This window comes from Sporothrix schenckii (genome assembly GCF_000961545.1).
Source record: "Sporothrix schenckii 1099-18 chromosome Unknown Cont47, whole genome shotgun sequence".
Lineage (NCBI taxonomy): Eukaryota > Fungi > Ascomycota > Sordariomycetes > Ophiostomatales > Ophiostomataceae > Sporothrix > Sporothrix schenckii.
In genome coordinates, this window is record NW_015971148.1 from 2247288 (window position 1) to 2264389 (window position 17102).

Below are 17102 nucleotides of genomic sequence, written 5' to 3' on the forward strand. Positions count from 1 at the left end.
GGAGTAAGCGGGTTATCGTTTGTTTTAGCAATCCTTCTCTCTTCGAGCCATCTTACCGCCGTGATGTCTTGTCGTTTACTGTCCTTGCTTTCTTTTGCTGTTCTTCGCTTCGAGTGTCTGCGGTGCTCTGGATCTGGTTCGTCGATTTGCCTCCCTTCTGTTTCCTTTGTGTGTCTTACATGTGCCGGGAAGTGTCCGTTATTTGTACATTCCTGGATACTTCTCTCTCGCGCCTGTTGTCTGTTGTCTGCTGTCTGTTGTCTCTCGTCTATCGTCTCTCATATCTGGCCTCTGGTCTGAGGCCTAGCCTTTTGCCCTTTGGCCTTTGTCTCTGCTGTCGTCCTACCAATCGTCGCGGCCTTGCTGGTTGCTGTTGGCTCCTACAGGCAGCGGACTTGATTCACTCTTCTTGCCCTGCGCCCCCCGGGTCACCTTCATCATCCCTCCCGGCGCCCGCATTTGTTTCTCGACTTGTTGGTCGGGACCTGCGCTCCACGCCTTGGCCTTTTGCCTTTTGCGTTTGCGTCTTGATCTTAGCGTTTGCCATTTGTGACCGTTGTTGGTGTCCTGCCCTCCCTTTCACCCTTTCATCGTGCTTTCACTTCTGACCACCCGGCCTTCTTTGTCCCTTGTCCGCACCCTCCTCGCACGCTTCCCCTGCCCCCCTTCTTGCCTCCGTCTCCGTCGATTCGTCTTCCCCTTCGGTTTCGAACCTCTTCCATCTTTTTTTATCTGTTCGTCTCTTTGTGTGGTGGACTCTATTCCCACATTGCGCCCTCGTATCTTTCTCTCCGTAACCCCATTGCTGTTGGCCTTACCAGGCCGTCCCCTTTGCTCTCTCCGCGTCCGTGCGCTGCAACAGTAGGCAAATGCGCAAGTAATGCGAGGTGGGATCTGGCCCTGCCAAACTACCGTTTTCGGCTTTGGAACAAACAGCCGCTAGCACCAAAGCGAACTTTCAACCCCACAAGCCATATGCGCTAACAAAACCCGTCTGGGTGCACAGCGCGCTAGTTGACTTTCAACACATCAGCAACACCCACGTTCCTGTTTGGGCGGTGTGGAGCGAAGGTCTGGACGATAATACGAAGAAGGTCACATACTTGTTCCGATCGATTTTGGGAGCCTTAAACTATTCCGTACGCGCATACACAGAGACTACCGCACGGTCTTACAACGAACCCGGACGCTGCCAACAACGGGACATACTTTGCGTGCGCGCCGGAAATGGTTTGGTTCAGCAGTTCTTTTTTCTTTCGGGGCCGGTTTGACACACTCAGCTTTATGCTTGATTTTGCTCTTTTCCCGTCGTCTCGGATACTGTTCGTCAAACAGCATTGGGTGCGATGCTGACGCAAAATAAGGAAAATTCAGATAATCAACACCCAAGTCCTTCGTCGAAAAAAGACGACACCGTGTGCATAATATATTTTAGTACTCTATTCAGGCGGACATACGTCGTACAAGCAGAAAAGAATGCACAGTAAACGCAGCCTGTCGCCCATTATGTAATGTATATACGGTGGAGTGCTTCACTATCAGGCGCTTCGCGCATTCATAAAGGAAGAATTTAAGTACCTTATACCGTCCAAATGCGGCATTCCTAGCAATCCGCTCCACATGATCACCCACCCGGCGACATTTTATGTGCCTTCCCTATTTCCGGATTTTCTGTTCTTTGTTCCTGCGTGGCGTGGCGTGGCATGTTAATGTTTCTGGCGTCTTCTCTGGGCGGTCGATCGTTGTCCCTTACGAATGTCACACCCAACTCTCCTCTTCAGGTGTCCAAAAAATAAAGAAATAAAAATAAAAAATAAACTACAAACCAAACACAAAAATAAACTCATTTGACAAGCTGTCTGCAGCGGCGTTGAGGGACACTCTGGATGGATACTTAAGAGGAAATCACCGCAAATTGATTTCTGAGCCAGATTCTCAGGGCAACTTCTCCCGACAAGTGTGTGGAAATACGAAATCAGCCTTTGAAAATATACTATATCGACTAACCACACTATATTTGCAGTATCATAACAAAATTAATGTGGAATGTGAACTAGCTGCAGCCGGAACACTCTGCGTACACCATGTGTTCTAAATCCTTCATTTTGGCCGACCTATGCTTGACGACCACGGGGCACATTCACACAGGTCCGATATGGATGACCCGATGTCTTTCTACGAGCTTCGCCGACTAAAGCAACGCAATCGTCGCTGCCACAGATGCAGCCACATACTTATACATGCTGTCAAGTGCCTTGGTTTTTCTGACTCCAAAAAGCAGTGCAACGAGAATGTCAGGCGAAGTGGCAGCCTGTGTAAATCGTGCCTGCAATGCCAGGTGCTTTCGGAGTAGGTGTCCCATATCACATACGAGGGGAAACGACGAACATCGCAAAAATTTGCTCCCGCAGACACTCACGTGAGAGCGAATAGATACGACGAGCCCACCGCCACCAACAATGGAAGAGAAACCTAAGATCAGAATAAACCGATAAGATTTACCTCCTGGAATATAAATGGAGCACAATGGCGAAGATAAGGGTATAAATGTGTTTCTTGTTGCTCTATTATCTTTCGTGTCCTTCGTAAGATGCGCATCATGTTCCCGAAAAGCTGCGAGCATAATCAGCTGCTTGACAGTCTTAATATTTGCCAGCTCGGCGTAAGAAACGCCCTGTGAAACATATTCATCTCAATTGGGCCCTCCTTCCCAACACCTGAAACCTGCGTCTTAGTGGCTTTCCGCCTTATTTGCATCCAGTTGAGCCACGGCTAGGATGACAAAATTTCGGCAGAAGTTAGGCTCTCGCTGAATGGACTGTTTTAATATTTCACCCAGCCTCTTGATCGTTCATTTTTTCCAGCTATTACGAGCCCAGGGGCCCCCTAAGGAGAGCTGGCCTTTCCATTACTCGCACACCATAAACATGTTGGGAACGTACGCACGTCCACACCGGCAGCCTGCAGAAGAGCAATATCCTAGCTTAAATTTGCACGTGGTTGTGAGGCTTGATCAGTAGCAATGTTTGAAAACGATTGCCGATGTGCCAGACCCTCGGGTTTGACAGGCGGCACAAGGATTTGTTGAGGCGTGGAAGGAGACAAAGCCGCTGACGGCGGTATGGAGATTGAGACTGGGCTACCGCGTGGGAGTACAGCAGTCTGGTCGCTCGAAGCTGCTCGGGAGTGCTTGGTTGGTGACATACCGCCACTCGATGGTAAAAGTGATGGTGAAGACTGCATTAAAGGTTCAGCTACAAGGCCCTCTTCTTGTCGATGTTGCAGCCGCGGGGTTGCAAGGGCGGTTGGAGGCAGTTGAGCGGGTAACGGTTGCGCTCTACATGTGGATGTAGCGGCTGTGGGCGTGAGTGGGTCCAGATTTATCATCGGTTGTGATTGTAGGCTGTGTGGAAGCACAGGGGGAGGAACAGGCTGCTCATAGATTGTCCCATATGCATGTGACTTGCGCGGAGACTGGTCTGGCTGAGAGAGACCGGGATGGGGCGCTGCAAAAGGATTTGTATGTTCGTTTCGTGTTGGCCACGGCATCGGGTTGGAACCAGACTCCACGCTGGAATGGCCGTTGGGACTCCATCTTGGCAGAGTTGTTACACCGTCTACCTTCCCCGGAACCGTGCCGATGCCATTGCCCGCCTCTGGGAGGGCAAGAACAGGAGCACGCGCAACTTCTTGAGGATAGGCATCAAAGTCGGCATCATCGTTATCCAGTTCGCTGCCAAGAGTCGACGCCGGGGTCGGCACCACCGGATTTGGTAGTACTGACTGTGTCGCAACAGGCACCCGGTAGTCAGTAGCTCGAGCGGTGGGCTGGGTTGGCTTCTCAGGGACAGGTGCGTTGATCTTGATTCTTATAACGGGTCGGGCGAATGGCTGGCCGTCCGCCACAGTGGCCGCACTGCGTTTGCAGGGATCGCAGACAAAATGAAAATCATCTTTCTCAGCCTCTTTCTCGTCAATACCCAAGCACCTGCTGTGTTGCCAAATGCTGCATTTTTCGCAGGACACGCTGTGCTGGCCGTCGTCAATCTTGCCATGAAGGCCGCAAATGCAGTCAAACGTCCATTCATCTTCCAACTCATCGCCCAGGTCCCTAAGCGCTTCTTTGTTTTTCTCAATTTCCGCCTGCCGTCTGCGTTCAGATATCCGACCTACGGCATTGTCGACAGACCTGCCATCCTCGGAAAGCTGTGCTAATTCGTATTTGTGCCGCGCTCGTCGATTTTCGCGTTCGTTAAGGCGGTTCTCCCGCGATAGGAGACGAGCCTCGCGCTCTTTTTCGGCCTTGCGTTGTCTTTGCTCTTGTTTTCGTAACGCCTCTATCTCAAAGCGTCGCTTCTGTTCTTCCTCCCGTAGCATCTCCTCCTGCTTTTGCTGCTCCTGTCGGCCAGCAATTCGACTTGACCTCTTTGCATTGGCCATCTTTGCTAGGTTCAGCAATGCCTTTTCGTGCTCCTTCTCTCGCTTCTTCCTTCTTTCCTCTTGCTGCTCAAGAATAGGGAGGAGGTGCTCGACAAGTTTTTCGTGCAAAACCCGCTCATTAGGATCCTTCTTGCTGGAGATCGAGGCCAGTAGTGAGCGCAGCTCGTCCAAAGACACAGCGACGCACTCCCATGTCATCCCACCTAGGCCATCATTGATGTCCCCTTCAATATCATCGTTCGTTGCGTGTGTTTCTTGATCATCTCGTGGGACAGTACGGTCTTCATCGACCTCAGCTGCGTTGCCAAGGGTTGTAGAAGAGACGCGGCGCCGCTTCTCCCTGCGCCTTTCCAGTGCCCTGGCCTTCTTGGTGTTCTTTTTTGGTTTGGGAGGTGCGGGGGGCGCCTCCGTCAAACGATAAACGCGGTTGTCGTCAAGAACAAAGTAGGCGCGGTCGTCTCTATCCCATCCGAAAGGCTCGATGCGCTGGCAAAAGTTGATGCGTTAGCATAAAACGCTAACGGACGAGGAGAACTTTGCCCCAAATTGAGCGTGCGTGCGAGTTCGCGCAATCTCTTTTCCACCTCCGGGCTTCATGTCGAACTGACAGTGCCTTTACAATCTCACAACTTACCCAAGTTGTCTGGTCTTGGTCGGCATCCTTTTGTTCTGCCATCTTTTCGCGAAGCTTTTCTGCATTGATCATGACGAAAGATGTCATTTGGTGAAGTATTCGAATCTATTGTAAAATACGCATATTAGGGGCGTTTCTGCTGACAAAAACAATAGAACATTGGATAAGTAAGAAGGTACCTTTTGAAAGATGCTAAAACTTGCAAATCTCGCAGGAACTTCGTCGTTGCCGAAGGGATTTGGCAGCTCGGGAGCCTTTGTTGCAAACTGGCGCCTGGTGTATTCGTCGAAGAGCTCAGCACTACAATTCTATTAGCAATCGCCCATAGCGAATGAGGATACATTGAGAGAATTGAGCTAGGTCGTACGTCAAGCCACGATGAGACGAAAGATATTTGAGGAGAGCAAGTCCAATATCTTGCAGTACCGTCGAGTGTGGGCTTAAGCACTGCACTTCCAGGTCCTAAGTGATTCACGTTGTCAGTGAGACTCGAGCCATAGACTGAGCAGGGTTCAGAGAACGAACATCTATGTCTAGATTGTCCAGCTTGACCACGCCGCCAAAGATATAAAACCACTGGCAGAGACTGGCAAATTGCCACATGTTACGAAGGCGGACAAGCGTCGATAGAACTTCGGGAGGGTGAAGGTCCGCCCCATCGTCATGTCGGCGCTTCCGGAGGGAATCCATCGAAAATATTCGATCGCAGCTCCGCGCCTTAAAGGGTTATGTCGACTAAATTTGTTCGTGCTTAGCAGGTGTGCGCTTTTGTGAGGCGAGTCGTTGTTGCATAAAGGCCGTGTTGTTGTTGAAAAAGTAACCCTAAGAAGAACGAATGTTGTTACAGTCAGATCACGAACGATAACAGGGCACAACCGATATTTGGGCCATCAGGATGGTACGAATGGGAAACAAAAAGGCCGTACAGATAGTTCGGTTCGAGTCGCAGCGTCTGTAAGATCCCGGATGGGGGGCTACTTCTTAAAGTCTATACGAGATATTGCGTTTAAACCATGACTATTGTTAAAATCGCGACCTAGACGCGCTCAGCCGTTTAAGTAAGCCAATCTAGAAATAACTTCTTGGCGCACCTTATCTCCACGTGATATGCAATTGGATAAGATTAGGTGTCATGTCGTACGACGTACGTGTCGTCCATTATGCTACATACTCTCTACCTACTAGGTGGGTCCGATTCGGCTGAAATCTATTTTTACGATCTGATGCGAAGTTGCCTACAGAGTCGTACATGGGCAGAAAATACCCCATAATACGTTGGTTGTACCATTAAATCTGCATGCTTGCATGCTCGTAGAAGCAAGGGTTTCCAGGGATGAAGGTACTTCAAACAGCCCCTGAATGACTTGTGTATATTTACAGTGTTTGTATGAAAATGCACTGTCTCATTTCTTCGAGAATCCTGCAGGAGATGATAATGGAACACTGTGTGGATTTACTGTGAACGCTGCTCTGAAGTTGCTTGTCTGCGGCAGCGAGTCCGGGAGCCTGTGTTTCACTTTCCCTCAGCCTCCAACATTGGCTTCAACGCGCTGCATTACGGCGGCAGACTGCTCTTGCCATTGTAACGAAATTCCATCTGTTTGGACCCAGTCATACTGTCTCCTTGATCTTGCCCTTCCCTCGTCACTTTGCCTTCCTTTTCTTTCCGTTACGAAGATAACAATACAAGAGTCGTGACGACCTTTTTTATGGCACTTGATTGCCTCGAAGGCCCTGTTTCCCTTCACACCTGGCCCTTGTTGCATCGCTGGACGAGCTTCTCCTGTTGGGTACACCGGTAAACGATCTATCTCGACGTCCTCTCGTACCTGCTCACGTCTCTCACTCTTCCTGCCAACTACACGACCGTGCCCATGACCAGACAGCTTTCGCACCGTTAGATATCCGATTTCCGAACACGGCGCTGTCGCTGGCGGCATCGTGTCCGATATCACGCACGGGTGTCACCATGAACCACGCTGCTTAACAGACATTTCCGTGTCTCCGCCAAGGGACTGTTCTAAGGGCGCACCGATTTCACCACCTCTTTTATAATCCCACGTCCAAACGTGCAAAATGGCTCGCCGTCCGGGTGAATTTGATGATGGCTATGCGTTTGTTTCGAGCGATACAGAGCTCCCGCCTGCCGACACATACTCTGCCAACCCGCAAACTCCATATGAGCCATATGAGCAGCGCCCCTCTGTTCAACCAACCGTCCCAACATCGACACACCTTCCCGATATCACCACATACTGGGCAGACACAGGTCTCTCTACCCACCAGTCCCTTCCACATGGCGCTTCGCAACGTGGCAATGAGCTAGCGAGCCCAGAGTCTCCTATCGATCCTGCGGCTCTCCAATTTGCTCTTCCGCCAAACATATTTCAAACTGGCCCAATCTCAGTTGATCGAGACTTTGAGCCTCCTTCTGCTGACGCGTTTGCCGCAATCTCTACTGCTTATTACGACGATCACAGCCATTTTGACCCCAGCAGCGACTCCGACCGTGTTCCTTTGACAGCAAGTGCAGAGCCAATATCTGGGTCCTCTGGCGTACCACCCGATGGCATCCAGTCGCACAATAGTTTCCAGACTGTTGCCAGTTCAGATGGTGGCCAAGAAGAAACCCGCGATTCAAGGATGCTCGGGTATGATCTGGAACCGGGCTACGACACAGGCGGCCGGCAACGCAGCTATGGTAATTCTCTCACACCTGACAATACCACTCGGCGGCCAAGATCTACATCCACAACAGGTGCACTTCAAAAAACAGCATCCATTGTGAGGGCCATGTCGCAGCGCGTCGTAGACATCAGTGGAGGTGGTGAGGCCCTTGAGCAACAGGCCCTTCGCGACCGGTCTCGTTCACCTAGCAGAGATGCCCAAAGCACCCACCATTTATCATCTCCCGTACTTGTCGATACGTCGTATCAGCCACAAGTTTTTGGCACTCCACTTGAGAAAAAAGGTGAATCCGAGTTCGCCGTCTCTCAGCCTCCCCCGCTCTCTCATTACAGGGCCCCGATGCCGAATCCGTTGAGAGGCAAGTCTCTCGGTATTTTTTCTGCAGACAACACATTCCGATTATGGCTTTGCGACCTTCTTATGCTTCCTTGGGTCGAGTCATTCATCTTAGTCTTGATTGTCTTGCAAGCGGTTCTTCTTGCAGTCGAAGCCGCCCCAGATGTCTGGTCTCAAGGAAATGGACGTCCTGAACGTTGGGGGAAAACCCCATACGACTGGGCTAAGCTCGGCCTATTCGTTGTCTTCACGCTTGAGATCATAGCTCGGATAATTGTATCCGGCTTTGTTTTTAACGCTGCCGAATATAGTACCATAGACAGAAAACGAGGCATGCGCCAAGGCGTCCGCGCCGCCGTGACCGACCAATACCGATCATTTTTCCAGCCCCAACGACAGCGGTCAGTGAAACGGCCCCCCGTGGAAACTTACGGACCTTCTTCTTTCGCTCGGTCCTTTACACTGATGCAAGGCCAACCCCTGCCGGAGACGTACGAAGAACAGCAGCGGATGCAACTGGCCCGGCGTGCTTTTCTGAGGCACAGCTTCAGTCGCTTAGATTTCGTTGCTGTCGTGTCATTCTGGGTTTCATTTGTACTCAGCATCACTGGTATAGAGTACCAGTACCATCTATACGTCTTTCGTATGCTAAGCTGCCTTCGCATCGTTCGACTTTTGGGCATCACCAAAGGAAACGCTGTCAGTATTTTCACTCTCAAATATCTTGTCGCGGCTTCGATGTCTGGTTTTCATTGACTAACATGTTTATAATGAACTAGATCATTTTAAGGAGCTTGAAAAAAGCGGCCCCGCTACTTGTCAGGGTCTCCTTTTTGATCGTATTCTTCTGGCTTCTGTTCGCTATCATTGGTGTGCAGAGCTTCAAGTCCAGTCTCAGCCGCCAATGCGTTTGGCTGGATCCCTCACAACCCGATAATTTGACTGCGGCTTACACAAACGAGTTTGGATTTTGTGGTGGACACCTGAAAAATGATTCCAATCCCAATCCAACCACGCTTCCGTGGGTCATGATGACCGAGGCTGGGAACCTGAGCTCGCTCGTTAATGGAACTCGCAACGGAAAAGGCTTTGTTTGTCCTAGGGGCTCGATCTGCCTCCAACAAGAAAGTCCCTACAACGCCACAGTCAACTTTGACGACATTCTCCATTCTCTGGAGCTCGTTTTTGTCATTATGAGCGCAAATACTTTCAGCGATCTTATGTATTACACGACAAACTCTGACTACCTTGTCGCTGCCCTTTTTTTTGCTGCTGGTATTATGATCATGATGCTGTGGATGACCAATTTGCTTATCGCAGTCATCACCTCGTCATTCCAAGTCATCCGAGAAGAAAGCAAAGGAAGCGCGTTCACTGCGGATGAGAATGATTTCTTGGCGTCACGCCCAGACAGCGGACTTCGTAGAGCTACCATGCTCCGACGTATCTATCAGAAGATCACTTGGTTTTGGATCCTCGCCATTGCCTTCGATTTATTCGTTCAAGCTTTTCGCAGTGCTTCGCACGAGGGCAGGATCGGCTTTATCAACACCTGCGAAGTCGTCGTGACTGTCCTGCTTGATATCGAAATAGTCATTCGATTTTCATCGGATTGGAGGCGGTTTCATCACAGCATACAGAATCTTTTTGATCTTGGGCTTGCTGTTATTACATCTGTCATTTTGATACCACCGATTCGCAACTCAGGTCAAGTCTATGCATGGCTGACTGTTTTTCAAATCCTCAGGGCTTACCGAGTGGTTCTTGCCATCCCAATGACACGAACACTGATAAAATTGGTCCTCGGAAACGCTACCGGTATTGGAAATCTAATGCTGTTTGTCTTTTTAATCACGTTCCTCGTCTCGATTTTCGCCGTCCAACTCTTTCGAGGCGAAATAACACCGCAAGACTCTAGCGGTAACGACATAAGGATTACCTTCGCCTCCATATTCAACTCTTTCTTGGGAATGTATCAAATCTTGTCAAGTGAAAATTGGACGGCGGTCCTTTACACTGTTACGGGGTTCACGAAGCGCCTTGACACGGCATGGATTGGTGCCATTTTTTTGATTGGCTGGTTCATCTTATCCTACTTCATTTTGATCAATATGTTTATCGCCGTCATCCAAGAAAATTTTGATGTGAGCGAAGATCAAAAACGACTGGAACAAGTCAAGGCATTTCTTCAAAGGCGAGAGCTTGGGACGTCTGCCAGCAACCTTTCGCTATCTGCAATGTTCTCCTTAGGACGGAGAGCAAAACGAAAGGACCCCCTCGACTACGGCCCTGGTATGATGGAGATGCTCCTAAAAGAAGCTGTTGTTCGCGAATTCTTAAACGAAGCTTTAGATCCGCTCCAGGATTCTACTGCGGGAAATCAGTCGTCTTCTCAAGTTCAAGATGTTCTCAGCGGCACGGCCAAGGCTGGAGTTTTGCCGGTAATTTGGGCGAAAGTGTCACGATGGACATCCAGCAAAGATCCGAATCCTTTTTACTCTAATGTTCGATTCGATGTTCGGAATGAGAATTTAGACCCGAGACAAATGGCTCGACAGGCTGTATCCGCGACATCGGCACGGCGTAAAGCTCAGCGCGAGTACCTAGGACGCCATCCAACCTACAACAATTCACTGTTCATTTTTACACCCAGAAACCCACTTCGGCGTCTTTGCCAGCGTCTAGTTGGTCCGGGTAGAGGCTCCGAGCGGTTTGACGGAGTGGAACCGAACAAGTACGCCTGGTACACTTTCTCGGCTTTCATTTACGCGTCGATCGTTGCCATGGTCATCATTGCGTGTGTCACTACTCCTTTGTACCAAAAGCAGTATTTCGATGGTGGCCATACGTTCAGCTTCAAAAACTGGTTTGTCTGGACCGACATGGCTTTTGCCATAGTGTTCACTGTCGAGGCGGTCGTCAAAATTATCGCGGATGGCTTCTTTTGGACACCCAATGCGTACTTTCGCAGTTCCTGGGGTATCATTGATGCAGTCGTATTAATTACACTGTGGATCAATGTAGCGACATTGTTTGCCAATGATGGGGCCGTTTCTCGAGCCGTTGGTGCCTTCAAGGCTCTCAGAGCACTGCGTTTGCTGAATGTCAGTGATAGCGCTCGAGAAACGTTTCACTCGCTTATCATTGTTGGCGGTTGGAAAATTCTCAGCGCCGCATTTGTCTCTATTTCTCTCCTCATCCCATTTGCCATCTACGGTCTCAATCTTTTTCGGGGGCAAATGGTCTCATGTAACGACCAGAGCGGGTCGGTGCTGCGTCTTCAGGATTGCACAGGCGAGTATCTAAATACACCCTTCAGCAACGACTGGCAGCTTTTGTCACCTCGCGTCGCAGAAAACCCATACTACAGCTTCGATGATTTCGGATCCTCGATTCTTATTCTGTTCACGATAGTCAGCCAAGAGGGTTGGGTCGATGTGTCCTTTCAAGCCCAGTCTGTCACAGGTGTTGGCAATCAACCCCGATTTGGAGCAGCCCAAGGCAATGCGTTGTTTTTCGTTGCCTTCAACCTGCTCGCGACCATCTTTGTGCTTACGTTATTCATCTCCGTTTTTATGCGGAACTATACAGAGCAAACTGGTGTTGCATTTCTCACTGGGGATCAAAGAGCATGGCTCGAATTACGCAAGCTTTTACGACAGATATCGCCGTCGAAGAGCTCCTACGATGATTCCAAAAACAAACTCAAGAAGTGGTGCCATAAACGTGCTATTGAAAAACACGGAAAATGGTATGTGGGCATCACCATGGTACTGGTGCTGCACCTCATCCTCCTCATTTTGGAATACTCGTCAGAGCCGGACTGGTGGACCAACACACGTGACTACGTCTTCCTTGTCTTCACTCTCGTCTACATGGCAAACATATCCATCCGCATTGTCGGCCTCGGATGGAGCCGCTTTCGAAGAAGTTCTTGGGATGTGTTCTCCATGTGTGCCGTGGCCGGCGCATTTGCGACATCCATTTTGTTCCTTGCCGAACCTGGCCAGGACACGTTCATACAATTGCACAAGTTCTTTCTTGTGGCTATTGTTTTGCTCCTCATTCCCCGAAACGATGCGCTTGACCAATTATTTAAGACTGCAGCGGCCAGTGTGACGACGATTGGGAGTCTTCTGGCCACTTGGTTGGTTTTCTTTTTGGTGTTTGCTATTGCAATGACACAGTCTTTCAGTCTGACCCGATTCAGCTCGCAAGAAACAAATAACATCAATCTGCGAACTGTTCCGAATGCGTTGATTCTATTATTCCGAATGAGCTGTGGTGAGGGATGGAACCAAATCATGGAAGATTTCGCGGGTGTCGAGCCACCGCTGTGTGTCGAGGCACCGACCTTTTTTGGCAGCGACTGTGGCAGCACAGCCTGGGCAAGGGTCCTGTTCATTGCATGGAACATCATCAGCATGTACATCTTTGTCAATTTGTTCGTGTCGCTTATCTACGAAAGTTTCTCGTATGTTTACCAGCGGTCCAGTGGACTCGCTGATATCAGCAGAGACGAGATACGGCGTTTCAAAGAAGCTTGGCGCAGCGTGGACCCGAACGGCACGGGGTTTATCTCCCGCGAAGCATTTCCTCGCCTCCTCGGAGAGCTGTCTGGCGTGTTCGAAATGCGTATTTACGATCACGAGGACTCAGTGCGAAGCATTCTTGAGTTTGCACGGAACGATGACACGACGCCTCAGGCCCGACATGCTTCGTTGGCATCCCAGACTGCACTCACGGGTGTTAACCTGCAAAAGCTCAACGACCGTATCAACCAAATCGACCTAAACCGGGTTCGCGAGCGGCGGCGGCGGTTTAACATATTTTACGAAGAAGTCATGGTGTCTGCCGATCCAGACAAGGGCATTTTCTTTACGACGGTTCTGATGATCCTGGCTCACTACAACATCATCAGCGACAGTAAGAGCCTGAGGTAGGTTTTGTTTTAGCACGTGGAGAGGGACGTCTTACTTTCTACCGGATTTGAACAGGTTCCTAACTGGGCGTTTTCTTCTTCTTTTCATTTAGGCTTGAAGAATTCTTGCGCCGGCGTGCGAGGCTCCAGCGGGTTGAGGAGGAAGCACGACGTAGGGTTGTCTTGGGATTTTTCAACACGCTGTAAGTATCTAGCTCCGTCCAACCCCCCCCCCCCCCCCCTGTGCATCCGTCCTGTGTCCCTAACCCATACTTGCAAACAGCTATTGGTCGAGAAAATTCAGACGGCACATGGAACAAAAGCGGTCTGCACGCATGACCGGCGTGCCCCAGCTTGGTATACCCGACATCCTTGTTGACGACGAAGACGACCGGACATCCGGTGCGGGGGCCGGACACAGCACCGGCGCGGCATCGTTGCAAACAGCAGCGACGTTTCTCAGTGCCGATCACGCAGCCGGGCCAGCACAGCACCATAGGTCCTGGTCAGGTGCAAGCATAGATATCAGCCTTCACGACACAAACTATGCACATCCCTTGAGTGCTCCACGTACTGGTGGACTCTCTTCACCAACGAGTTCTGGAGGACTGCAACCACAAAGGCATCACTACAACTCCAGTGCGTTCAGCTTTGAGCTACAGGAGCCTAGTGCCCAATTTGAAGCCGATGGTAGCAGGCGTGGGAGCGCTGTGAGTGCCATGAGTGGTGCGAGCGGTATGAGCGGTGTGAGCGGAGTGAGCCCTGGCCTTGTGAGGGAAATGCTCGATGACTCGGTGTGGGTCGAATCGATCCGGAGAAGTGCTACACAACGCCGAAGCGGCTGGGGTACTTAAAGCACATGGATCTTATCGGCCTCGTGTTTCCTTTTGTACCAGCTACCTTTTGTTTCCTTTTTTTTTTCTTTCTTCTCTTTTCTTTTTTCTTTTCTTTTCTTTTTCTTTTTGGTTTGTTTCACTACTACTACTTTAAGTGTTCTTGTACCAGGGTTGTTCTTCAGCGTGGTAACGACGACAAGCATGACGTTTTTATTCTTGGGGCGAGAGGGCGTTCCGTTGTTGGCAGTGAAGCCGAAGCGTTGCACAGCTGTTTGCCTATTTTCCATTCTTTGTTCCTGTCCTACCCGCGTCCTTTCTAATATTAACATGGCTAATCCCTATGTTCGTGTTATGGTTTGATCGATCATGGCTTTCCTTGTCCCCTGGTTGTTCGCATCGCGGCATATCAGTTGAATGCTGGGGCGACTAGGGCAGAGCAAATAGGAATTTGTTACTCGCGTTCTTTCTTATGGTCATGTAATCCGAACCGCAAGGCACAGTTTCCTCCCTTGTCTGATCGTCCTCCCTTCCAACGGGACAGGCTGAGGATCAACTTGGCCAATTCGACGTGGCACTTACAAAAATTTATCGTCGCCGTACTTAACTCAGTGCAGACAGCTGGACGTCATGCACCGTTGCAAGACACGGCCGGCTTGGTTTAGATAATTATACGCCTCTCACGTCTGGCCAAAGGGAGGAAGGTTGCAGAGAGAACTGCGCAGTAATTACGACGTGTTATTACAAAGCATAAGGACGCATGCAGATTACAACCCACCCCTCTCTACATTCGTAGAAACAATAGCTTAGCTAGATTCGCCCACCTCCCTAGTTCATTCGAGCATTTTGCGCTGCGTTGTTGATAATACCCCCATCGGCGGCTTAGCACCTGGTGTTACAAGTCAGGAATGGAATGTGCGAGCCTGATCAAGTCGCCTCCTTTTGAAACAAGCCGCCGCGGTGCCCTGACTACCCACTTAGTCGGCCTCTAGATATTACGTCGTTATTATAATTCGTATTCATTCTTCTCGCCGCCCTCGCCGCCCTCACCACCCTCGCTAATCTCTCTGGCAACATTTCACCTTGGGAATTTTGTTTATGCTTATCGACTTCCCGCTCTTAATTCCCATGCCCGATTTCACATTCCTCGCCTACCCTAATCGTCTCGCCTGTCGGCTTTGCCTCCCCAGCAGGGCGTTGCTGCCCTCGCTGTCCTTGACGATCCTGCCATATGCCAATCTGTTCTTGCGGAAAATGTTTGTTGCATCAGGACATCCGTCGAAATAAGGGTCGCAAAACGTCGCCTACTACGTCGTGCATTTCTGGCTAGTTGTCACTGCCGCCTTTAAGCTCTCGGAGGACTTGACCTTGGATATTACGTCGTACTACTGCGGAGCATTACTACGTACATCCGGCAAAGCTCAAACGCAGCTCGAACTCTGAAACATGTCACTCGGTACTCTCCTTTCGGCGCACGGACGGCGTCACAAACCCTCGTTTCTCTAAAGTCGGGTTTGCCGTTGCTTCTGCGAGTATTTCTGCCATAAATTTTGCCGTTTCACCACTGCCACCAAAAAAACGCTTTTTCTTTGAATATTTTTAATCGGCAACCCCTGAATTTATATATTGCTGTGTGGCTCCTCTAGCACACGAGCCTGGACGCTGCACAGAGGAATAGGGGCCAAAGACGTGGAGCATCATATCACAATGCCTATTTATGCTGTGGGGCCTCGTTTTGTGTTGGAGCTCACAAATCCGTGTCATACAGCTTTTACCTTGTCGTGCTCAAGAGAAAAACCATTTTTATCAGCCAGGCTGTACAAAGTCCAACTGGCGACTTCCTCGCCATTGAATGCACCTGGCAAGAAAAGTACATACTCGCCCGCTGCATGTCCCATTTCGTCGTACGGAGTAGTCCGTTAAAGCTTCAAAAAAAAAGCCCTTTTTATCCTCCAGAACACGGTAGACGGGACGCGTCGACGGCAAACTGTGGCTTCATCCCTGCGTCACTCTATCCAGTCATCCCAACCGTCGTGTTAATCCCCCCATTTGGCCTCCCCCCTCCCCCCTCCCTCCCTTCATGCCTGAAGGCGTCCAGTGCACGGCGACGGACCCCACCGACTCAACACACGTTGAAGGCCCCCTGCGGGAGACCTGAATCGATGCAGGGTTCTGCTACGAGTGCATGTGCACCACCATTGAGACGCAATACTCCGTACGGAGTAACACGAAGTACATCTACTGTACTTCGGACGGGGCAAATGTCTTGACACAGCCAGTACATAACCCATGGATTGCCCCGCCTCCCATCGCATCGGCTGCCATTTTGATTGAGCAAGCAAAGCGAAAAGCCTCTTTCACAGGCTCTGTCTGTGATACTGCGCAACACCTGGCCTCCTGCCACATCTACATATGTCCGTTGCCCGATCTCTTCTGGAAAGCAGCGGGCTATCCTCTCGTTTGAACCTCAATTCATAGTTTTTGTTTCCCATTGTCGGCACCCCGTCCTTTCTCCGCGCCCTTTTCATAACCCATCGAATGTCTGCCACGCTGAGCTTCTATCAGTCTATTTATTTTTTTATTCCACTGGGCTGTGCCTGACCAATCCACTCACGATTTACCGATCATAATTATTCCCGTCGAGCTTTGCCTCGTCTCCTTCTCGCTCTTTCCTCCCCCCCTCACGAACGTATACGGGCCCGTGATTCCATACAGTATACGACAACATAACCGTATAAGCCGTACGCGCTCCAACGTCTACGCAAGTCTACCCAAAATGCAGTCGTCTCGATTTCATGCCTTGACCGCTCGCTTGTCTCCTCAGAAGTTGCGTATCTCGCTCCGCCGCACGTCTACATCTTCTACCACCAGTAGCAGCAGAGATTCTTGCTCGTCGACAGACAGCTCCCCATTGAGCACAATCAACAGCGTCATCTTTCGCCAACCATCCATTGTGAATATGGAGGAAGAGCGTAAAAGCTTCGGAAGCGAGCTTTCCCTCCTTGAGCCCCGACCAATTGTCTACTGGGGTGGATTGGAGGAAAGACTGGGCTCGCTCTAAACTCACATCCACTGGCCTTTCCACTTTGTTGTCTCCGTTTGTCTTCCATCAAGTGTTCTTACTGAATGCACACAAGAAAAGTGCTTTTATTTGTTTCTTTTACGATTTACTTTTTTCCTGGTTTCCTTCTTTTCTTTTCCTTTCTTCCCCCCATCCCCTCAATATGACATGACCCGCGCGGGGAGAGAG

At 50.2% G+C, this 17102-nt stretch overlaps 4 protein-coding genes across 4 annotated transcripts; 2 read left to right on the forward strand and 2 right to left on the reverse strand.

The window, feature by feature from the left end:
* Nucleotides 1–342: 342 nt before the first annotated feature.
* Nucleotides 343–722, reverse strand: SPSK_03730 (uncharacterized protein; the record flags this gene model as incomplete). Its single annotated transcript, XM_016730564.1, has 2 exons — nt 343–576; nt 603–722. 2 exons carry the CDS (start codon nt 720–722, stop codon nt 343–345), a joined length of 354 nt encoding a protein of 117 aa, XP_016585303.1.
* Nucleotides 723–2979: 2257 nt separating this feature from the next.
* Nucleotides 2980–5764, reverse strand: SPSK_03034 (DNA-directed RNA polymerase; the record flags this gene model as incomplete). Its single annotated transcript, XM_016729878.1, has 6 exons — nt 2980–4926; nt 4963–5043; nt 5075–5179; nt 5254–5374; nt 5442–5521; nt 5564–5764. 6 exons carry the CDS (start codon nt 5762–5764, stop codon nt 2980–2982), a joined length of 2535 nt encoding a protein of 844 aa, XP_016585304.1.
* Nucleotides 5765–7150: 1386 nt separating this feature from the next.
* Nucleotides 7151–13873, forward strand: SPSK_02914 (uncharacterized protein; the record flags this gene model as incomplete). Its single annotated transcript, XM_016729762.1, has 4 exons — nt 7151–8797; nt 8878–13037; nt 13133–13222; nt 13303–13873. The coding sequence occupies 4 exons, from the start codon at nt 7151–7153 to the stop codon at nt 13871–13873; spliced, it is 6468 nt and encodes a 2155-aa protein (XP_016585305.1).
* A 2755-nt stretch (nt 13874–16628) lies between these two features.
* Nucleotides 16629–16913, forward strand: SPSK_03781 (uncharacterized protein; the record flags this gene model as incomplete). The annotated part of the gene is made up of 1 exon (XM_016730615.1): nt 16629–16913. One exon carries the CDS (start codon nt 16629–16631, stop codon nt 16911–16913), a length of 285 nt encoding a protein of 94 aa, XP_016585306.1.
* Nucleotides 16914–17102: the final 189 nt, after the last annotated feature.